At 39.6% G+C, this 24,120-nt stretch overlaps 1 protein-coding gene across 1 annotated transcript in view; it reads left to right on the forward strand.

Moving 5' to 3' along the window:
- Positions 1-1,361: 1,361 nt before the first annotated feature.
- Positions 1,362-24,120, forward strand: part of STK31 (serine/threonine kinase 31) — a 32,894-nt gene continuing 10,135 nt past the window's right edge. The window contains 14 exon segments of the mRNA XM_027896630.1: positions 1,362-1,417; positions 1,616-1,684; positions 3,061-3,160; positions 3,374-3,420; positions 4,181-4,214; positions 4,216-4,293; positions 5,731-5,880; positions 7,585-7,699; positions 7,702-7,751; positions 10,641-10,787; positions 19,269-19,390; positions 20,001-20,062; positions 22,633-22,738; positions 22,740-22,860. Coding sequence (XP_027752431.1) covers positions 1,362-1,417; positions 1,616-1,684; positions 3,061-3,160; positions 3,374-3,420; positions 4,181-4,214; positions 4,216-4,293; positions 5,731-5,880; positions 7,585-7,699; positions 7,702-7,751; positions 10,641-10,787; positions 19,269-19,390; positions 20,001-20,062; positions 22,633-22,738; positions 22,740-22,860 — 1,257 coding nt within the window.

Genomic DNA, 24,120 nt, shown 5'->3' on the forward strand with positions numbered 1-24,120 from the left:
TAGCATTTTTTCACTAGTATTAATCATCCTGTGAAGAGGCTTAGATGTACCTTGGCTATTTGTGAGAATGGACACGGGTCAGTGATCCTAAGTGGAGGGCAAGGATCTCCTTCCCATCCTGTGTGTTTCTGATGCTAAATATAAACCATGTCTGTCTGTCTCAGGTTTGGGAGGAAGAGGAATGTGATGTGTGAATTCACAACCAGTAACAGCAGATTTACTTTGTCAAGCTGTCAGTGTCTTTACATCATACACAGTGTTGTGTGTATTAAACGGTTGGTGATCTTGTGGCTGTACGTCCCTGGAGCCTCTCTCTTGAAGTGGTCTGTAGCCATGTGGCCTAATGAAAAAAAGAGACAACTTTGCAGGTAGTGATAGTATTTTTTCTTAGCACAAAAGTAATTGAAAACAAACCCAAAGTTTTTCCAGTCTAAAAGACCTTGCACAGGTGTACCTGTTGTCGGGTGTTTTTTGGGTAACTAAATGTGCTACTTTTGCCTGGAAGCCTACTCTTGCTTTGGAGTCTTTAGCATTTGTCTTCTCATGGAGTGAATCATTCCTTGCTTCATGCTGGTTTTACATTCACTGTACCCATGCTGTCTGGCACAGCTGGGCATTAATCCCACGGGTTCTTTCCTCACTAGGGAAGGTCCCAGGCTAAACCATAACATGTTGCCTATGAAATGCTGTGTCACGGGCAGAATAGGAGCTTCAAACAATGTTTATTAGAGAAGCCTTCCCGCTGAGTCACGAGGTGCAGCAAGGACCCCTTGCTTTCTGAACTGCTCAGAGAGGAGTCTAGTTGGGTCTGGATCCAATCCTAGCCCCAGACTTGCTCAATGTTTTATGTCTAAACAATCATACAGATGTAATTGAACTTTTGTACAACTTTATCCCGCAGAATTAAGGATTGCAAACCAGATAAATTTATATATAAAAAATATTTATTATGATAAGGATTAGACTAAAATATCCTAATCAGAATTATTTACTACACAGTATAGAAGCTGTAAAGCAATATTGAATCGGTTATATTACAGCTAGCAAAGACAGTTATTAAGTAGAGACTGGTGCTATTCATGCATACCAACAACTGTGGGGAACTCTCATTTGCTCAGACTCACTCAAGGGAGTAAACTCCACACGCACTCCAAAAAGGGATATGTTAGAAGACCCTGCTATTAGAAAGTGGGACTGGGCTTGACTGTCAGTCAGTGATTGATTGACTGTCAGTAAGATGTCTCCAGGCCAGCTGTGTCAGCTCAGCCTAAGTTCTCAATAGTATCACTTGTTTGTTCCTTTATCAGGCATTTTATCAGCTCTGCCACACCTCACCTTCAGAATGTTTAACTTTGCGGTTGATGAATCAGACTCATCAACAGATTTCAGAATCCTTTGTCACAAATAGAGACACTGAGTACGAAAAAGGTGAAGTGGGGTGTTTTTTGAAACAAACAAGTACATAATCCTATGCTTGAGGAAAATGTATTTTTTTCTTTCCCTCAATATCACAGAATTACAGAATAGTTTGTGTTTGAAGGGCTCTTAAAGATTATCTAGTTCCAAACCCCCATCATGAGCAAGGACACTTTTCACTAGACCGTGTTGCTCAAAGCCCCATCCAACCTGGCCTTGATCATGGTGTGGGCTGCCATGCTGAAGAAGCTGTAACATTTTGGGTGCAGGTTAATTCAGAAAACTATTTGATTTTAGCTGAGATGTTTAATCTTATCTCCTCCCCCTCAGCAAGTTTCTGTATAAGTAAAAATACTCGATAGCATTTGATGTTGGAAAAAGAAAAATAATTTAATTTAGATTTCAGAATTACAAGTATAATTACTCCCTTTTAAAGGGAAGTTATAAACAGTTATTCTTTTCTGAAGTGTCAAAAAGAATTTTCATCCGGTGAACGCATGATGAATGAAAATATGTTTGACAAGTAAGTTTGTAGCTACAGTTTCTTGAATACTTGGTAAAAAAAAAATTGATGACTAAAATACTTGCTATTGACTGACAAATACTGTAGGAGGCAGTTGGAATCCTGATGGGGGTAGATCTCCTACCCAAAAAGTGTCAGTTTTTGTGTAGGTGGGGAGAGCGAGAAAAAGTAAAAAACCCCAAACAATTAATAGTTTTCTTCGATGAGGGGGAAGGGGGTGTAGTAGGGAGAGGGGAAAATCCAGATGGAGTACCACAGCTTGCCTTTCCTGTTTGGTCTGCAGGCTCATCAGTGTGTGCATATTGGTCAACATCTGTGTAGCTTTGAGCCAGCTGGTGGAGGTAATGCTCCTTGTCATGTTCCAAGTAGGAATTTGGGAAGGGGGACCAAACTTTACTCATTCTGTTTATGGAATAGCTTTTTCTAATAAAGGGGGTTTTATATGTAATAGTCATACTTAATTCTCCCCTGGCATTCTGAAACTCAGTTGCAGTGTTTTATTTAATATTGTAAGGTACAAAAGCTAGGAGTGTGCTTCTAAGGTTAACTAAATGTTTGGTTGCACGAGTGTTTTCTTTCCAGCTCTGAGCTCTGGATCCCTTCTTTTGAGTTATGAGTAGAATGGTGTCTACTGAAAGCCATGTTACTGGAATTGACCTAGTTTTACAGTGGTTCAGATAAGTTGTAAGTGGAAAAACTCTTCTCCTCTCAGCCAAACCAAAACCCAAGTTTGCATGTAAAGAGATCGAGGGGTATGGAAGAGCTGTTGTCTTCTTTTATTAAGGAGTGAAAGAAATCAGATACCACATGAATACTAACGTTTGTGAGGATTGGTAAGTAAGGTCTGCAGACAGCTAGCTGGTAATTAAACTGTTAAAATTGTTCTTTGCAAACTATTTCTCTGGGGTACATTACCTGCCCAGATCTGTTTCATTAATTCTCGGAAGAAATTGAGAGCAGGCTTGCAAGTGTACCTAAAATCATGAAGACTGAAAGATTAAGGTGGGGCATTACTTGTCTCAACAGCTGTGTGACTGTTTTGATTTAATTTTTGGCTGTTATAAGCCATCAAGTATCTATTAAAAATGACAGTTAAGAACTTCATGCTCTCTCCACACTTTGAATGTCAGTAGATGTAATGACCTCTTGAAAATATGTTGTGTGCTGGCTGAAGCTTGTCCTAGGATTAATGCAGTTTTTGGCAAACCTGATTTTAGTAAGGTAAGTAATTTTTGTATAGGTGGAGGGTTTTTTGTTTGTTTTTGTTTGTGGTTTTTTTGTTTGTTTGTTTGTTTTTGTTTGTTTGTTTTTTCCCACCTGGATATAAAAGCTTTAATTCTGTGCAACCACTGTTTAAGATATTTTCTTTATCTTTGATTATGCTGTGGGCTCTATTCGCTAAGTTCTCTTTAAGAACTGTTGGCTCTCCTAAAGAAAAAGCTTATTTTGTGTGAGCAAGTTTTGCTGGGCTTCACACTTCAGTAAAATTATGGAAACATTGTTCTTTTTTTTTTTTTTTTCCCCCCAACACTCATTAAATACTACAATAAGGTAATATACAGAATGCTGAATTGTGTTTCTTTGTCCACTGTACCTTACGGTTTTTTTCTTTCACAAGAGGGCAAGACTTTATTTCAGAGAAGTGGTTCTTTACTCCATCTCAAGAAGTGTGAAAGATCTTTTAAAAATCTGTAATGTTGAATGTGCTGGATGAAGTACTCTTGAGGAGATAACCAGGACATATTTAGTAGCAGTTCTATGACAAACATCCAAAGGGTAATGGCATGATGGAAATGACCTCAAAGAGTTGCTAATCAGCATTATGAGACTGATACAGAGGGCCAGTAGTTCCTATTTAAAATGGTCATTTCTAGACAGGCTATTTGGCATGGAAACATTAGGTTACGTATCTGGCCATAAAAAGTCTTCTATATTGCTTGTTAACTGTAACCTTTAGAGAAAATAATTGCCAGCAGAGATCTGTTTTGTTACTTCGAGTTTTGTCACTAAGCTTTTAGACAGCTGCCAGCTTAAGAGATTTCTCTAACTCAGTTCCTTTCTCTGAAGTGTATCTGGGCTCAGTACAGAAGATTCTGATCTCTTCATCATGCTTATATTCTAGTAGTTGTCAGTGCGCATTTCTGTAGGAGGTTTGCATAACCTCTGCTGATTTATATTTTATCTTATTATGCAGTGTCAGGTGTTGTGCACTGACTGTGGAAAACCTTAAATTCCGAATAGACTGAATGCAGTTAAAATTCCACCAAACTTGCAATGTTTGCAGTGTTGGTGAGAAGTACAGACTCTGAGCACTGCAGAGACCAGCTGATCAGAACTTAAACATGTGTGACCAGGTGAGTAACAGATTTTATTTTATTTAGATTACTTGACCTGAAGCAGATGTTGCCAAATACCAGCACAGTGTTCCCAGGAAGAGTCCTCTGTTTAACTGTGAAGGTAGGGCATGCTTGGAAGGTCTGTCTGATCTGTTGCTGTGAACCTACTCTAGAAATTAAATGGTTTTGTCAAAAATGGTTCAGATCGTGCTGGGGAGGTGATTTTTAGAGTGCACTTTTGCTATCTTCAGAGCCTCAAGTCTATTTCTGTCTGACCCAAATTCTCTTTCTGGCACTAAGGAAACAAAGTACCTCTGTTTCTTCCCCTTCAGAGGAAAAGCACACTTCCATTGGTCACAGAACCTGTGATAAATTCACTTACATCTATGAGCTACTTGAATGCCTGGGTGCTACGCACACTTTTGGTCAAGAGAAAAAATAGCAGGTGGGAGTAGGAACCCTGTTGTTCCTGGCCGGCACTGAACGTGAAAGTCTCAGGAGATGATGGCAACAGGACTGGTAAGTTTTACTAGTGGTGTTCTCATTTTCTGGGACACCTTTAACAGTCATAGCCTGCCACTTCAAGGGTTGTCACTGGCACTGCCTGTGCTTCACTAGCCAGTGGCTTGGGAGTGGATGTTGCCAGAGGAGGAGGAAGCAGGAAGCATCTGTCCAGCTTGCCTTGTCTATCATATAGAAGAGATCCCAAGAGACCTTGAGCATGGCCTCATTCCCGTGCTCCTATTGACATTACTAAATATGATTTCTTAAGACAGATAAAAATCTCTGTTGTGAATTCCTTGAGTTTTTTTTTTTTTTTTTTTACTAATAGTTCTTATTGCTTGAGCTAAAGCTTTATTTGCTTGCTCTGTGTAGCTTTCCTGATCCTACAACTTCCATTCTTAATTTTTAACAAAACCAACTGGTTTTCAGCTGGTGGGGAAATAAGAAGAAAACTCTATCAATAAACGATAACTTTCTTGCAGATGTCTTGCAAAGAGCTTGAATACATTCCCCAGTCTTTCCAAACTGTTTGTCTTTGGTGAAACTGGTGTCTGCCAATTATGGCATTTCCCAATTTCTGCATTAATAGTTTGAGTAAAGCAGATTTATAAAAGAATTGGATAACCCAGTTGCCAACTTCTATTGAGAGTCGATGGGACTTCGGATTTCTGTCAGTTATGATACGAAATTCTTCAAGGCTGAATATTGAGGGAGAGCTATTGATGTTGAAGTCCAGTCTGATGTTGACAGTGATTAGGTCAGGTACAGTTGTAGTTATACAGATAATAGCATTGTTTCAGAATAAATGTGTTTAACATAGGATTTACCTGTGCAGCTATTTGGGTTTTGTTTTTAAAGATGCCATCTTTTCCTCAGAAGACAAATGGTGGATTTCAGCTTAAACTTTTCAGAGTGTCCAGTATACAACTTCATTATATCTTTATTTTAGAGGGGAAGAAGTTTATGAGCAGCCCAGCTTTTGAAAAAGAAATAAAAATACATCACAAAGCCAAGCATAAAGACGGTACTGTTGTTGCCCAGGCAGAGTACAAAAAAATAGGTACTGGAGAAGAGGTGGTCAAGGCAGGGTTTACTAAAAATGCACATCTCCAGGAAACACTAAAGATGAGGGGAAAAAAAATAGCTGTCACACAGAAGTAACATTGGAAGGTAAAAGTTTCAATTTTACAGTGGATAAAGAAGTCTGATCAAACACTGTACAGCACCCCAAGAGGACACCCTGACTGAGGAGCTGCCAGCTCAGGGAATCAGAATTTTTCTGGAAACCATACGTTTGGCCCAAAGCAAGCCAGTGGAATGTCATAGGGCACCTGGTGTAAATGATCTGATTAGCTCAGTTTCCAGGATGGTAGCGTATCAGAAGATGGAAGTGGTGCCTAAAATACAAATTTAAATTCTTCTCTTTTCAGCATCAGGTAGTACTGGTACTCAATGGAAAGGAAATACATGTGTGTATGTGTGCATGCTGTGGTTGTGGGAATAAGGACATTAATCTGTAGAAAACTATACATTAGTAGTATTGTTGGTTGGAGAGCTTGCTCTTCCCTGTTTGATTTTGAGAGACAGTTCTGATGTATCTTAATGCAAGATTTTGAAAAGAAGGAAGGGGTAGCAGCTTGTAAGCAGAAGAGAAGGTACCAGAAAGCTTAGCTGAAAGTGAAGGTTGCAGGACATTGCAGGCATCTAAGCAGATTTTGCAGTGATAGCCAATGCAGGGCTGCTTGTTTTAGTATCTGTGTAATTTCCATAGGCTTGTCCTTGAGCCTTTTTGGAGCTATCTCCTCCTTATTTATCTCTATTAAAAACTCACTGGAGAAATATATGGATTGTAAAAGTACATTTACCTAGCAGGACAGACATATTACGGTGATTTATTTGTGTGGGAATGTAAGAATGTGTGCTTATAAGAAATAAAGCCAGCAATCACAGTTTGAAGTAAGCTTTAGGGGATAATGGTTTGTCTGCAACTTGTAATTACATTGACAAGAGGTGGTGGTAAGTTGGCAGATACAGTTGTTGTCAGAAATCTTTTTAGAGAGACTTGCCCCGCAGTTTCTAGGATTGCCATGGCAACGGGCTGCTGAGGAAAATGTTTGTGGGTGGGAAAAATGTTACTTGGCATTCAGAAAGTTGAGATGGTGTAAGAAGTATAATGTTCTCCCAAAAAACTTATTTAGAATTTGCCAGTGTTCCATAATATGATCTTCTGTAACATTTTAGAATCACCTGAGGGCATGCCCTCCCGCTTGCCATCACAGTATCAAAGCCTGTTTTTCAGTTAGATCAGTTAGGCAGGTCTGTGTTGTTAACATATACTAGCATGAAATGAAGTGTGCTTCAAAATAGTCCAACTTCAGAGTAAAGTGTCTCATCCTGAATTATATTGATACTCTGATCTGCCCTGTTTTTTGAGCTACAGATATGCTGTGAATCTGATTTTAAAAAAAGGAAGAGGGCTTTTCTTCTTTTTGGCACACAGTGTTGAGGCACGTTTGTGTACAAAGTTGTCCTGACTGGCCTTAGAAAAACACCTTTTAGGGTATAAATCCCAACATTGACCCTAAAATGCTTTGGCTTATTTATTGGATAGGAGGTTTGAGTTACAATGGAGTTTGACTTTTGTGGGTTAGGTATTGTAAATGCGTATTGTAAGATGCAAGTATATTGTAAGATGCTTTTTGGATGGAAAAGGCTTTTCAGTTAGTGATGGGGAAAACATACAAAGGGTTGTTTGCAAATTATGTGATTAAAAAAAATTAATTCCTCTTAATTAATTTTTAAAAGGAAAATATTGTAGCTTCCACCTCAGTGTCAGACAAAAGCTTGGGACAAATAAGATCAGATCAGAAGCTGTCTGAAGAGAAACAAGCTCTCAGAAGGAGAAATATAAATCTCTTGCAGAGCAGAAGGAACTAGAACTGAAGGTTCAAGAGCTGAAATGTGAACTTCAGGTATATGGAAATGTAAAGTAGATACTTTTCACTGCGAGTGTTTCTGACAATGCTTCTGTCTTATAGTTTCATCATACTGCAGTTCAGCTCTGAACTGTTCTTTGGAAGAGAGAAGGAATTAACTGGTTGAGTGAAGGCTGTCTTGCCCTGGTGCAGGGAGATGCTGACAATAGGTGTTAGCACAGGTTTTTCAGTCCAGGTTAGACCTGAGCTCCCCTTGGTGTATATGCTGGCTTGCCACCACACTTGATGAAACTTCTGGTTTGTATGAAGGTTTTCAGGTTAATCACTTGGTGATTAAAATCATGCTTTGTGTGTAAGGGTGTGATCTTTGCCTTTCTTTTTGTTTTGTTTTTTCCTCACTTAGAGGGAAAAACAGTTTTCTCTGTCTTGGGCTGAAAATTTATAAGCACCACAGAATCATAACAGATGTAGAATTTTAGAACTGCATAAAAATGTGTATTTCCTTAATTGCTGCTTAATAGAAAGGATCCTTCTTTTTATCTCCAGGGGAGATTCCTAGCATTCTAAGAGAAGCACAATACTTAGTTACTGATAGGCTTAAGAAGGCTGTGAATGGTGATAAATGGCAGAAGTATGAAGAGATTGTGTGAAAAAAATCATGTTTGCATGAATTCGGAAAAATGTTGTTCAAACTCTTATCCCTACAGATATGAAAGGAAAATCTGCCATTTTGTAAATCCCTTTGACATCCCCAAACCCCAAACTTCCACCCAACTGTTTCTTTTTCTTGCAGACTAAAACTAGTCATAACCAGCTTTGTTACTTGGTTAACTTTTCCTAGAACATCAGATTCTGCATCCACTGAAGATATGATGTTTGTTTCGATGCAAACTAAATTAATAAGCAACAGAATACATGATTGCAGCTAAGAAAAGCCATTTAAATGCAAGAAAATCTTAGAAGCATTTCTTACATATAGTGTGATGATTTTTTAAAAACAGCCTGTTTTCTACAAATTTTAATTTCTATTTTGTGCTGATTGCACATAAACTATTTTAAAAGAAAAGATTGTGGATATTCTTTTAAGTGAGACAATATTTCCTCCCTGCTAAAAACACTATGGTAGGCAACGATTTATTTGAGAAGGGTGATGTGTGGTGGTGGCTTTGAGGGGTACTTCAAAAAACACCCTGCCGTCATAAGACTTTGGAAGCATATCTGCAAATACAAAACTCTTCATATCTCTATATGTCTTTGTTTTGTTCATTTGTTGGCATTTCTGTTTGTTTGTTTTTTCTCATTTAATATCGTCAAATGAGTCCGAAAGGCTAAAAACATTTACAAGTCTGCATTTCATTACCTAAACTGGAGTTTATAAAAGCATCTCTGTGGAATCAGGGCAGGAGTTTTCAAATTTAGGTTGCCCCTGGAGAAATATAGCCTGATGTGGTGCTTGTGCTTTTTTGGGGGTCAAGAATATTCCTTATTTTTTCTTAAGGATACTCCTTGTAGGAAGGTCAGGCTGGTTGTAAGTAAAATGAAGGTTTTTCTTCACTGTTTAGAGTTGTGGCTGTGATGGGAGTGAGGAGTTTAAAGATTTCCCTGGGCTTGATTTCCCTGAATTAATGAGTAGGCATTTTTACACAAGGGAGGCAAAAAATTCCATGTTGTCTGAAGACTTGCTAGTAAATATGGAGTAATTGAAGAAATCCACTACTGAAACTAGAGGAAGGAAATTAACTATTAAGCTCTGTGAAGCTAATAATAAAATTATTCTCATTGGTTTGTATGTCTTTCTAGGCCTTTTGTCAGTGTTTTGAGGAGGGCCAGCTCTGTGTGTATTTATCTCTAGTTTTCAGAAGTCTAAATTATGGTCTGCGTGTTGGTAGCCTTGGTTGACTGTTGTGACTTTTGATCTATCTTTCTCTCACTTTGTTGAAACACTGTTTCAAAAATGATAAATAATTCATAGAGAAGGAATCATCTAAGAAAATGGAAAGCTTTGAACAACGTACTTGCAGTGGAATGAAAACAAGAAGTTTGGCTGCTGGGGTGAAGGCACTGAAAAAAGTTAGGTATGTATTTCTTTTTGGTAAAATAATACTATTAATCATTGCCTTGCTTATCTCTCGAAGCCATGCATGCTTTTTTGTTTCCCAAACGTTCTGTTTTCCTAATTTTCTAAGAAAAATGCAGTGTTCTATGCAGAGGGGAGTATTTCCCAAAGGCATGTCTGAAACCTGGGTGTTTTGGGAGCTAACACTGGAATTTGCATGATCTGTTTCTCGGTGTTTATCAGATAACTTTGGTTCACTTCTGCCCTTTTACCATCACTGTAGCAAGAAGAGTTTTCAAGTCCATCTTCCAGGAAGATGCTAATTAGTAAATTGATAGAAGTGACTGGGTAGTCAGAGCTCCTTGGGTATCTCTATTGCTGGGAGAGGTGTATGGCTTTGGGTAGCCCAAATTACCTTTCTGCTTTTAAAGAAGTGACAAAAGTGCAATGGGAAGAAGACTTGAAATAGCAGTGACCATTATTTCCTTTAAAAAGGAACGTGTGAATTGGTGCATGTGTTTGTGGAAGATGAGTTAAAAAAATATACCAAAGGAGGAAACAGAACAAAAGGAAAATTAGAAGCAGGAGGGAATTCCCATGTACAGCCTTGTCAGTACTGAGGTATAATGAAGGTATTCTTGATCCTTCCTCAAAAAAAAAAAAAAAAAAAAAAAATTAGAGCTGAATGAGACAAATTGTGTTACTTTTTGACTTTTTGAAAGAAACTAGGCTATTAACATGGCAAGTGCTATCTCAAAATCCATATATTCAAGGAGTCCGAATAGTGTTAATTTTTAAACTGTCCGAGTTGCGAAAATAATCCTGGTAAAATGTTGTTTCTTCCTTATAACTTAGGCAGATAAAAAAAGAACAGTCATTTTGGGGAGCAGCTCTCACAAGCCATAAAAATGGTTGCAGATGTTTCTCTCACTATTCTGTGTTCCTTGGAAAAGCTGTAGAAGGTTTGGACAGAATATGACTTGGCTTAAAGGAGGATTCGATTATGCAGAAATATGGTAGGTTGAAATTGTTTTTTTCTCAGAAGCTATAATTTGGCAGCTACTGACAGTGTCTTTCAGTTTTGTAAGTGTAGCTGGACAGCATGAGCACAGCACGGAAACATTTCTCCCTTGCTAGATGACATTGAAGGCTTTGCTACATTTGCCACAACTGATGTACTTGTGGCAGGGTTTTTTTGTTTTTGGTATGTGTGTGTTAAACATAGACTTTCTGGCACCCTTGATTTTACAAAGAAATATAAGGAAATCAGAACACGGTAGCTTAGAGGGTTCTGTGCTGTAATAGAAAGCACTTCGGCTCTGCAGCTGCGTTTCCTGTCTTCAAAACCTCCTGTTGTAGCAGCATGTCACTACTTGGTGCGTGCTTCCCTCCTGTGGAGAGCTCAGGGGCAGCGGTGTGGAAATGCGGTGCTATAGGAAGATGGAATTGTACAGGGGAAAGCTGCCATCTAGTGCAGCTTCTCTGGAGCCACAAATCTGAAGGAGCCTGCGTGGGTGTGCAGGCTTGGCTGTGTTGATAAGGATGGGTATGTGCTGCTTTTGGGAACGCGAAGTGTCCTCGGTCTGTGGCAGGATTTGTGGTAAGGCAGGGAAGGGATGGTAGTTGTGTACCCAGGAGAATGTGTTGTGGCTATTTTCAGGTATAACTTAAACCATTTTAAACATGTTTGCTTACGAAGCTTTGTTGTGTTATACTGAATTTAGCAGCTTGTGAAATGGAATAGGAAACACTGAGCTATGAGGAGAACCCAAGTAAGTTCTGTTTTTGTTGCCTGTGCATGGAAAACATCTAGAGCATGGCATACATTTGATTCTTGTTGGTGAAAAGAAATTCCTTTGTTTACTAAAACGCAGGTCAGTGTTTAAACTTGACACCATTGAGATAAGTGTTACTAAGCAGATGAAATTTTAATGTTGCATCCTGTATAGGGGAGTAATGTGTAGAAAAATAGCCAGGTTGCAAGTTACCCAGGAGGCAGGGCTGCTCAGGGACCCCCTTACACAAGCTTTCCTTGTACGAATTCCTCATGTAATGATTCCATGTGAGATAGTAGCAGTTTCAGTTTTCTGGAGATTACATGAGACTGTAGGAAGAGAGACATTTCTGGAAGAATTTGTAATGGGAAGTTAGAACTCGTTTCACTAGGACGACTTCCTTCCTAAGGTGGTGGCTCTTTCTCAAAGGCAGTTTCAGTGCTCCCCCTCCTCCCCCCTGCACAACAAGAGAAGTTCTCAGCCTTGCTCTCTGGTATGCAGAGAGATAACATGTTTGTAGACACGTACGTGGCCTCCTCCGGCCAGAGAGAGAGTGAGGGAAGAGAGAGAGAAGATACAAGAAGCCTTGAAGGAGGAGGTGCTTTGCCTCTTGCTCTGGGGCCTGATGCATGCATGATTTTTTAAAAGTCGTCCTTGCATGTGAAATAAACCTTTTTTTTAATCCTTCCATTGCCTTGGCATTCTTGGGAAGTATACCTGTGTATCCTTACAGGATGATTGAGCTCAGTGGGGTTGTTGAACAACAGCCCGTAAGTAAAGCAAAGCCATCTTAGAACTTGTTTTCACCCCATTGGCCAGCTTTGCTTTGACTCAGTTGAGACGGAGATTGAGGAAAAGAAAACTTTTAATGTGGACCAAAGTTAGGCTGGATGCAGATTCTGTGGTGTGACTAGATAGTCTCAAAGGTATTTATTTAATAGAGGAGATGATTTCTTTGGTGCCATTCTGGTGACAGAGTATGTATGAGGTATTTTGGGCTTGTGGTTTTGTTTTTGTGTTTCCAACCCCAGCAAGCAGCATTTTTCCATGACAAACATAATGAAAAAGTGTTTCATTCTTGAAGACTATTTGAGTGATGGACTAGTTTCTTGGAATATGTTTGACGGTCTGGACATTGTCATCCATTTCAGTTGTGAATGGCTAACAATAAAGTCATCTCTGCATGATGAGCTGTAGTGTGTTACACTGCCAAAATACTCAAAATACTGCTGAAAGGAGCTTACAGCACTTTGCTGCTTCTGGTAGCTCCACAAGTGTTTGTGTAGCCGTCTTGTTTTGTGTGATCAATGTGTGGCCTCATGTGTGGCTTAAAAACTATTTTTGTTCAGAAATCAACCCCCTCCACACCCCTCCAGGCTCCCCCACCCATTCTGATATTATTCCTGACCCATTCTGATATTATTCCTGATTGCCTAAGAGAAGATGCAAAGGAATGGTGGCATGAAATCTTATTACTTTCCAAGAACATGCTGCTGTAAAAATAATTCCTGCTATCTGAAGTGGGGAAGTTGTCATAGCAGTGTCACAAATATTTTAAATCGGGAAAATTAAAGAAGGCGGAAGTTCTGCAGGATGTCAGCTATCCCCCAGAGTGCCCAGGTGCTGCAAGGGTTATGCAGGTGGGAATGTGTTTGGAAGTGTGGAGCTCTCTGAAGAATTAATGTAGTTTTCAAGATTAACAGGTAGCAGCTGGAAGCAGGACACCTTAAGGGTCTTGTGGAGTTGAAGTATTTTCAAGTATTTGGCAAGTGAAGGATACAGAATAAGAGTTTTGTTGGCATCATGCTAGTCTTGCAGTGCCACACAGATTACAGAATCACAGAATATGCTGAGTTGGAAAGCACCCACAAGGATCATCGAGTCCAACTCTCAGCCCTGCACAGGAGCATCCCCAAGAGTCACACCACGTGCCTGAAAGTATCGACCAAATGCTTCTTGAACTCTGTCAGGCGTGGTGATATGACCACTTCCTTGGGGAGCCTGTTCCAGTGCCCAACCACCCTCTGGATGAAGAACCTTTTTCTAATATCCAACCTAAACCTCCCCTGACACAACTTCAGGCCATTCCCTCAGGTCCTGTCACTGGTCACCACAGAGAAGAGATCAGTGCCTGCCCCTCCTTTTCCCCTTACAAAGAAGTTTTAGACTGCGATGAGGCCTCCCCTGAGTCTCCTCTTCTCCAGGCTGAACAGACCAAGTGCCCTTAGATGCTCCTCATACAGCTGCCCCTCAAGGTCCTTCACCATCATCATTGCCCTCCTTTGGACTCTCTCTAAGAGCTGAATATCTTTCTTATATTACAGTGAAAAAATTGGCCACAATATTCAAGTGAGGCCACACCAGTGCAGAGCAGAGCAGGACAATCCCTTTCCTCGACCAGCTGGTGATGCTTTACCTGATGCCCCCCAGGACATGCTTGGCCCTCCTGGCTGCCAGGGCACTGCTGACTCAGATTCAACTTGCTGTTGACCAGGACTCTCAGGTCCCTTACCAGGATCTAATTTCCCAGTCTGTATGATCACCTGGAGCTGGCCCATCCCAGGAGCTGAATCCAGCTCTTTCCCTTGGTGAACTTCATATGGTTGGTGATTGCCCAGTCCTCTAATTTATCAAGGTCTCTCTGCAGGACCTCCCTTCCTTCGAGCGATTCAACAGCTCCTTCCAGTTTTGTGCCATCTGCAAACTTGCTTAATATCCCTTCCAGTCCTGCATCCAAGCCATTTATGAAGATGTTAAAGAGCACAGGGCCGAGGATAGAGCCCTGTGTAAGCCCACTAGCGACAGGCCGCCAGTTCTATTGCCAGACCCCATGCACTATTACTCTCTGTGCTCGACTCATGAGCCAATTGCTCACCCACCACATGATGTGTTTACCCAGCTGTGGGCTGGACAGTTTGCTCCTGTGAGAGGCTTTACTGAAGTCCAAAAAGATGACATCAATTGGCTTCCCCTGATCAGCTAGGTGGGTTACCTTGTCATAAAAGGAAATCAGGTTTGGTAAGCCAGACTTTCCTCTCATGAAGCCCTGCTGGTTTTAAGCAGTGACTGTGTTGTCTTTCAGATGTTTTTCAGTACCTCCCAGAATAATCTTCTCCATATAGCTTGAATTGAGATTGACAGGCCTGTAGTTTCCGCAGTCCTCCTTCTTGAATATTGGGACCTTTGCCAACTTCTTGTCATCTGGGACCTCTCCAGATTCCCAAGAACACTCAAAAATCATCGAGAGAAGTTTTGCAATGACATCAGTTAGCTCTTTGAGGATTCTTGGATGAATCCCATCAGACCTCATAGATTTGTAGGGATCCAGCTGGAGCAGCAGATCCCACAAAATCTCAGCTTCGACTGGGAGCTGATAATTCTCACAGTAATGGTCCTCCAGCTGAGGGCACTGAGACTCCCTTGATCCATCAACTGTTGAAGACAGAAGCAAAGAATGTGTTAACACCTCTACCTTTGTCTGTCCCTGTTTGTGAGGTGACCATCCTCATCCTGTAATGGGCTGATGATGTTTCTCTACTGCCTATTACCATTAATGTATTTGAAAAAACCCTTTGTATTGTCCCCACATTTCTGGCAGCTTCAACTCCAGCTGAGCTTTGGCTACACAGATTTTCTCCCTACAGTGGCAATCACCATCTCTGAACTCTTCCTGTGTCACTTGACCTTGCTTACACTGGGCATACACCTTCTTTTTTGTCTTATTTCCAAGGGAAGATTCCTGTTCAGCCAAGCTGGCCTTCTGCATCGTCTGCTGGATTTCTGGCATTTGGGAATTGCCTACCCTTAAGAGTTCGTGTTTGACCGTCACTGATGGGTGCCAGCACCTGCACAAACATTTGCACAGGGGACCTTACTTACCAAAACCCTGAGCAGCCTGGAGTCTGCTTTCTTCATATCCAGAGTTGAGGTGTTGTTGCCACTTTTCCTCCTGTCAGAGATTTTTAAGTTGATGGCTTCATTGTTGCTGTGGCCAAGATGGCCACCAATCTCCACTTCTCTCATGAGATCCACTCCAGTGACAAGCAGCAGATCAAGGAAAGCATCTTTCCAAGTTATGACCTAAAGTTGTCATCCAGGTCTTTAGGAATCTTCTGGCCCAGGCTGTACCAGCTGTGTGATGCACTCAGTTTCTGGCAAATTGAAATCCCCTGTAAGGACAAGCACAGTTGACCTGGAAGTTTCCCTTAGTTCTTCAAAGAATAATTTATCAGCACCATCATCCTGGCTGGGAGGTCTATAGCAGACTTCCACAATGACATCCACGTTACTTGTTTGCCCCTTGATTCTTATCCAGAGGCTGCCAACTGTGCCAGTGCCAACTGTGAGCTCCATACATTCTAACACTTCTATTACATACAGTGCCCCCCTTCCACCTCTCCTGTCCTGCCTGTCCCTACAATGTGCGGCATAGTGACTTAATTTTTTATTTTGCTGAGAGTAATTTTGATTTTTAAGGATCTAGTTTCTCTGCTGTACCATGCCACAGTCTTGGCTACTGTATTTTCAAATACAAGAAATGTCCCAGATGCACACAGTAAATGGTGTGCTTGTTAGTCTGCCTGTCATACCTGCTTAGATTATACTGACTGTAGGTTGGCTAGCAGACATTTTTGATATGCATTTTGATTAGCAACTAAGTGTGATGATGTCACTGACTTAACTTCCTGCTCAGTTAAAATGTGTAAATCCATTGTACAGGAAGCCCAGTGAACCCAAACAGATGGATGAAATAGCTGGCTATTAAACTAAAGCAAACTGTTTAATTCTGCTCAATCTGTTAACCTAGCTGCCAAAATTGCCTTTACAAAGTTAAATCTTGCTGTTCAGCTGCCTAAGCAATGTGCTCTTCCTTTAACCTCCCTGAAGTGCTGGTGTCCTCTCTCACTGTCACAAGGCTCGTTTGGAAGTGAACATCTTATCTTGGTTTGGGGAAATGTAATGCATCTCAAACAGCCATCCCGGGTGTGAGTAAACACAATAAAGTTTGAGTGCAGAGTAAGTGGCATTATTTCAATTTTCATTGTCTGTGCTTTTATAGTTGGTTTATGGTGGTTTAACTGTGTCTCTCCTAGATATTGTCCCAGAAATGAGGATGGGCGACTGGAATATTTTTTTAATAAGGTATTTATGGAAATGCTTAAAATACATTCAAAACTAATAATAGAATTTTATGTAAATTCTGTGTCCAAAGAGGAATGTAGTGGTGATGATCACTTTACCAGCTCTCCTACAGAAATATTACCGAAAGGATTGTATCTTTACAGATGAAAAAACAGGGGTAATTAGAAGTTCCCCTGACTGCCATGGAAGCAGGTACTTATAGGGTGTAATATACAGGCTGACTTCTCAGACACTGTAGTTAGTGTTACATGGATGTGTCGTTTAATTTGTGATTTCAATTTTGAAACTTACTGGAGACTGTAGTGTACATATTCAGCTTTTTCTTTTTTGCTGGGAAACATGAAAAATAACATGCTAATGTATAAAAAAGGGGACCTCTTCATTGCTCATTAAAAAAAAAAAAAAAAAGTGGGGGTTGCTGGGATAATTTGAACAATTTAAGGATGGATGTTGATGCCAGACCTACCTTTAGCTATTCCACATACTGCAAAGTACTAACTTATACTAAAGAGAGCCAAGTACTGCTGTTGTGGACTTTCATTAGCATTGCTATACTCACGAGAAACAAGATGGTGAGCCAGATTGGCAGCTCATATTATCAAGTCTGATGGTTGGTTATGTGGTGTTGTTTGTGCAGTTGTTTGTGTGGTGGATTTTGTTGTTGTGTTTTTTTTTTTTTTTAATGAACTAGATTTTGTAATTTGAGAAGCCTTTGGTCTGTTTTAAAGGAATTTAATTGTAATGTTTGCTACTGTGAAGAGCTTGTATCGTTGTAAAGCAGACTATTAAAAAATACTGCTTGTGTACTTAATGCTCTGTGAAGTTATCTAATGGGCATTATCTAAGCCAAGAAGTGTCCCATGTACACAGGTTGGAAGGAAATTTGTCCTGTGGCTCCTGAGCCATCTGTTGAGCTCCTTGATTGTCATTTAGTCCTGTGCAGACTGTTAAATTTTCTCTAGTGCTTTAACTGGTATTAACTGGAGTTTGGTTGCCTGGTTGAATCTTCTGCTACATTAAGTCTCAATTGCTCTAGTTTTTGAAGTGATATTCTGTAGAAGTCTTGGAAAGTGTTTTTATGACAAGGGGTCATTATTTTTTATGCAGCATGTTACAGAACTGGTTTACAAACTACTCCTTGCCTTTTGCAGGAAAAACAGCAGGAAGTCTCCAGCGATGCCCAAAAGTGCAAGAGTGCCTATTAAATCTTTTCTATTGTTGTTGTTTCGTTTTTTTAAGTGCTAAAGCAATACTTTCTGTTCACCCTCTGTAGTGCAATTAAATCCACTGATTTTTATTATCCAGCCTAATAATGTGTGGCTGAATTACAGCAACTGTTCAATTGCTAATCTGTTTTTAAAGCAGTGTGTGCTACAACTTGGGGTTTTATTTTTAGTTGGAGCTTCTCCATCTTTCAATTTCCAACCACTGGATCTCATTCTGCCCTTGTCTGTTACTGGTAAAAGATCTCTAGTCTATGGTGGATACTTAAAAATTGCTGATTAAGTCCATTTCTAAGATTTCACTAAATAAACGAAATTTAAGACCACATTTGAACCTGTGTTTGTGTATACATATTGATATTACAGATACATTTATATGATATATTTCTTTTTAGTTGGAGGTGTTCATTTGACTGTTCTTTGGCTCTATGTGAAACTGTTATTAGTGCCATGGTTAACTCTTCTATTGTTTTCTGTTTCCTCACTAATAATTACCCTCCACACCAGACTTTCCAAGGTTTTGAAGCAGCATGTGTGTGATAGGGAAGGGAACACACATCAGGACTCCATGTTATAGCTACTTCAATCGTTTTAATTTTTTAAAATTTATTTTTGGAAATGGATGCAGAAGGAAATAGCAAACCTTTACAGTGGGTTCATAAAGCTGGAGCTTGGTTTTCTATGTTCATATGTGTTTTCATATTTCTGTGGGCATGCTGAGTTAAATCACTGTGAAAAGAGCATTGCAACAAGTTTCCAAGTATGAATTTTTAATTTCTTTCACCCATTTCAAAAGATTTGGTTTTGATAAGTCTGATAGGTACCTTGTCTGTTATGAATATGGAATTCCTCTCCTATTAACGTAATTAATCCTGCCAGTCATTCACGGGAAGCTTTGGGGTTTTTTTCTACAAAATTTTCTTTAGTTTAATAATCTTTCTGCAGATAATCAGTAGGGAGTTCACAGGTCACCTGCCTTTCCTACTAAAAGGCAAGGATTTTTTTAATTCTAGAGCATTCTTTTCCAGTACGAAATCTTTTGCAGTCTGACTCTGTAGATGTAATTTTGGATGTATGGAAGCGTGGATAGTCCAAATTCTGATTTCTATAATTCAATCAAAACCCACAGGACAACCAGGACATTTTACATTTTCAGTGGCAGTTAAGATTCCCGCTGTTATCAACAGTCATGCAGCAACTATTTCTTTAGTTGTCTGATCATGTAGTCATATATTTACACTGTGAAGGGTGCTGTATTTGTGCAAGGTAGTCATGCCATAGGAGTGGAAGTTCAAAAAATTAGCCTTTTCACTCATTTTTGGGTGAGAGTTGCTGACTTACTTTTCTTTCTGCATAGGATGAAAGAGATGAATTGATTATCTTGCAAGATGAGGTGCAGCAGAACTTGTGTTCAGCAGTGAAAGAATTAATTTTGGAAGTGGATCAACTGCCCCCTCTGAGCCCTCAAGAGTGTTACAGGTAAGGAGATTGCTCTGATCAGTAGAGATTCTGAAACACCAAGAACCTGTGGAGGGCAATTTTTCAGCATTAAACATTTTATAATTGGAGACTTTGACAGCAGCAGATGAAGTTTTACGTAAAACTTCCAAGGTAAGTTGTACATCTGACTCCTGTAATACTTAATTTACTTGTGATATTGGTCTCCTAGATATTTTGTTTCTAGAGGGAAATTATTATCTAGATCCTGGATTTAGGAAACAGCTTTTGCTTTATGGAACTGTGTTTGGTGATTAACAAGACTTCATAGAGCACAGAATATTTAATAGAAGATGGCTGTTAATGAGATTAATTACAATTACAATTTTCTCTAGTGCTTCAACTGGTATTAACTAGAGTTTGGTTGCCTGGTTGATTAATTACAATTACAATTAAAACATCAATGCAGTTATCCTGTAAATTGTGGTAATGTGTTGTGTGATTGGATTACCTGCTTTCCTACCAAGAGTCTCTTTTCCTCTCAGACAACCCAAAACCACAAAGTAAGGATGTAGATAGAGAAATAAGCTCTGTAGAGGCAGTAAGGACTTTTGCTATCAGAAATAATTTATTTTCTTCTTTTTAACATCAGAAATATTACTTACCTTAATTTTGACTGTGCAAATGTGTGTGGAGAGGTGAAAAAGATTGTTGGTATTTGGGCAGCTTGTCTGTATGAGTTCCAGAGATTTATTCATCCACACATATATGAGATTGAATTCTTATGAATAATTGCCAAGATTGCACTCTGCACATAAGTTTGTATAAGGCTGGAGCAGCATTAATAAACTGAAGCAGTTAAATTTTCATGGAATTACTCAATTTCCAATGGAATTATTTTTCAGTGCCATTAAAAATGTTTCATACTCTTTTTTTTTTTTTTTTTTTTTTTTTATAGCGTGATGTACAGATTGATATCTAATTGGAAAAAGTTAGTGCATAGGTAGCATTTCATGCCTTTTTATCACTGGAGGCACTGTGAGAGTCCTGCTCCTTCAGATAGAAGAAAGTTGTGGTGTGTTATTTGTATGTTTTTTTCTGCTTTGTGGTTGGTTTTGGGATATTTGTATGAGTGTTTAAAGGCTATGCTATGTGAATCCACTAGGTGGTAGGCATCAAGCATCTTCTGCATAATTGTACAGAAGTGAAGTTTTAAAAGTGTTTAGAAAATGTTTGAAGGGGTAGTGAAATGTTGCTAAATGTGTTAATTAAATGTTGAGCTTTAGCTTAACTGTGCTGATGGTCCTCTCTTATGTTAGGAGCTGGAAGACCAAAATAGTTTTCCCATGTAGGGAAAGTGAAATAAGTGTTTACCAAATATTAGTGAGAACCTTGTTTGCAATTTTATAGAGCTGAAGTGGTCATGCTGTGCTGTCCTAGAGAAAGGAGTATTTTTCCAAATTCTCTCAGAGGAGAATTTTGGGAGCTAATGCCCCTCTCACAGAGGCTGTGCATTGCAAACTCTCTTCTTCGTCAGACATCTCTTCTGACTTGTATTTTATACCTTCTGAATTGTTGTTGGCCAGTTCAAACAGCTTCAGCCACAGCTGGGTTCAGCTGGCTGGGACTGAAATAACCGGTTGATAAGCTCCATGCTTTCCAAGTGACAATACTGCATTGCTTGAGAGGAAAGCCAAGAGTGTGGGTATACACAGAAATTACCCTAAAGCAAACCAGGGTGTGAGCTGAACAGCTGTTATCTATCTGTAAGCAAGTTTCCTTTGCCTCATGGATAGCGTGCAGTAGCTTGTTCTGCTCCCTTTGAATCAGCACGCTTAGAAATAGTGGCTGGGACAAATGCACATAGGCCACTGAGACATCTTCATATGGTAGGATGTTATCCTTCTGGAAACTGCTTCTGTACCCCTATGCTGATGAAGTTGCTAGTGTTTTAGAGAAATGTGTTTATAGTATGAAAAATAAATGGGGTGAAATAGGAGCTAACTTATAGGATTCTTTCCTTGAGGACAGCCCGATGGAATACATGCAGATACTATCCTGGTGTGACTAGTGCTATGATTTTTGTAAACAGTGTGTGATATTGGATATGAAACTGTTACTGAGCACTTTTCTCTGCTCTATTACCTGCTTTTGCTTGCTGTTAAATTGGTTGATTTTTTTCCTCCCTGCTTCAGACTGTTCCATTTGAACCCAGCTTTTACCTTGCTGTGCCATTTTCCTGTCTATGTGTATCCTGGTGTACTGAATCCCATCTACTCAGAAAAATGCGAGAAAATCCTGTTGTGCGCTTGAATGATTTCAATAGCCTCCATAAATTTAGCACAGACCTTTTCCTGGTATTTGCTTGTAGACAAGCAGATTTGTACAAAGCTCATGTCACTTGGCTCAGTTGAAAATTGCTGTTTAAACAGTCTATTATACTGAATGAATGTTGTTCATTGTAGTAGCTATTGTTATGAAAGTGGTTTTGTAATTTTTATAAAATGCTGTTCAGTGGAGGGTTGGGGTTTTTTGTTTGTTTTGGTGGTTTTTTTTTTTTTTTTTTTTTGATCACTGTATTTAGTTAATTATAACGTGAGGAAATTCTTATTCTTTTGGCCCCAGTCTGAAATTTTGCTATGGTGTGTTTGTAGTGCCAGGTCTGGTTGCAGGATAGTCATGTGTAGTCCTATAAAACTGGTTAAAGTCACTTCCTGACCTTCACGGTACCTGCAGCCCTCAGCAAGGGGAGGCCATTGCTGTCCCTTTCCAGCCTGTGGTGTCAGTCGTTTTTTTTGGTGTTCCATTTGGTTGCTCAAGGGTCTAAAAGGCTCCTGACAGTGACTTTAAATTCAGAAGCATTCCTTGGCTGCTCATCTTGTTTCCTAGTAAAAATTCACTTTGTTTTCTGAAGCTGAGCAGCTCTATAAGGAGTATTATAAATTGAACCCCATTTTGTTCTTTATCCTGACGAGTGTGACTTTAAAGTCCACAGCGAAGAAGTAACTGGAATATAAATGACTTCTTATGAGCTGTTAAGTTTTTTATGGTGCCTTTTTCAAGGAAAAAAAATCAAACTTGATGATCTCTGTGTGAGATCCTTTTCTGCACTGCATTTTCTGGTAGACATACTGGCACTTGATCTCAAAGGAAAGTGGAATGTAAAATATACTTCAATGGATATAGAAAAGACCCTCATAGTAAAAATAATTTTATACCAGCAGATAGTGCTATTTTTTTCTATGTTAAATATCTTGATTTTTGTAGGTAATACATGGTCACAGAATTCACCTTGTTTGCAAAACTGTTTTTGCTGGATTTACTTGACACACAGAAGCTGACAGCTTCTCTGGGGATGATGTATGGTCAAGAATCTGAAGCATATGACTCAAGAGGTATTTCAACAGTTCTTTGAGTGGAAGAGTGTTAAAACAAATAAGTTTAATTGTGTCAGAAATAATATGGACACAACTCTGCAAATTCTTGAGGACCAGTTCAGTGACACCTTTAAGGTAATGCGAACAGTCAGTCTTGTTGGTGAAAATGATGAGGTATGACACTGTCTGACTGAGGCAGTGAGGAGTAGCCATTAGTGGGGACAACTACTTTTGGCAGGGAGATGGTGCATGTGAACAATGGTTCTAAACAAAAGTGCCTCAATACAGAGGGAAAGTTAATGCACTGAGGAATAGAGTGTTACCTTTACTCTTGGTGCAGTGAGCTGGAGTTTATACAAAAGACGTCCTTTTAGAAGAAAGCAAAGGCGTCAATTCTTATATGGAAGTATAACTTTGGGTGTGCTTTTCTATCTGTTCACTGTATGACTGAAATGCTTTAATTAGTCCTTTCAAGAGGCCTTTGCATAGAAAGACTTCAGATTTTAAAAGGTTCTAGTTCATAAATGCTGCTGAAGGTGGTGATGAGAGATTGGCTGCAAAGAAACAGCCAGTCTGACTGGATGTGATGTAGGTAAAGGCTGCAGGCAACTATGCAATCGATTTTTTTTTTTTCCTCATTAAAATGTTGAGTGTGGAAAATTTGTGCAAATAAGTTGTCTACCATTCTGCAATACCACTCTGATGTTCTGTATCTCTCACTCTGAGTTGTAGGAGGTTTGGAGCATTGCAGTTGGGTGTGGGTTATTTCTCATAAAAGGAGATGGGTGGTGCCATGGTGCCAGTGGATTGCCATCCATTGAGTTCTGCCTATAAAGAAAATGCAAAGTAGGAGGGTAACTGTGACTTTCCTGTCTCTATGCTTGATATCTATGTTTTTACTCAGTTTAGGACTCTTAATCTTCCTGGAAGGACTGTCAGCTTCTCTCTCTTCATTCCTGCAGGCTCAGCTTCCCTGATCTCCTTGTCATGCTTGCATGTAAACGTTCTCAGTTTGTGTCAACATAACCTTCCTAACCACATGAATTATACATAATGCACAAGGTTTGTGCCCTTTCGTAGTGAGTAAGTTTTCTGCTCTTGCATTTCTTTGCACCCGGAGCATTTACTGTGGCCAGATGCTGCTATGAGTATCAGTGTTCTTTGACCAGGTGATAAATGATGTGCAGCAGCAGTGTAGACTTGGTGCATGCCACGTGGAGTATAATGTTAATGAATATAATTACTTACAGATGTTTATAATCACGTCAGTTATTAGAGGGGGCAAACAAACCTGCAGGTGGGTTTCTGTGATTGCTATTCAGTCTGCATGAAAGTGACTCAAGTTTGTTAGTACAGCGATGAGCTTTGGTTTACGTATTTCAAATCTGAACTTTT

The sequence above is a fragment of the Empidonax traillii genome, unplaced genomic scaffold, assembly GCF_003031625.1.
Source record: "Empidonax traillii isolate 1590-97213 ecotype Southwest subspecies unplaced genomic scaffold, ASM303162v1 scaffold17:size2698205, whole genome shotgun sequence".
Taxonomy (NCBI): domain Eukaryota; kingdom Metazoa; phylum Chordata; class Aves; order Passeriformes; family Tyrannidae; genus Empidonax; species Empidonax traillii.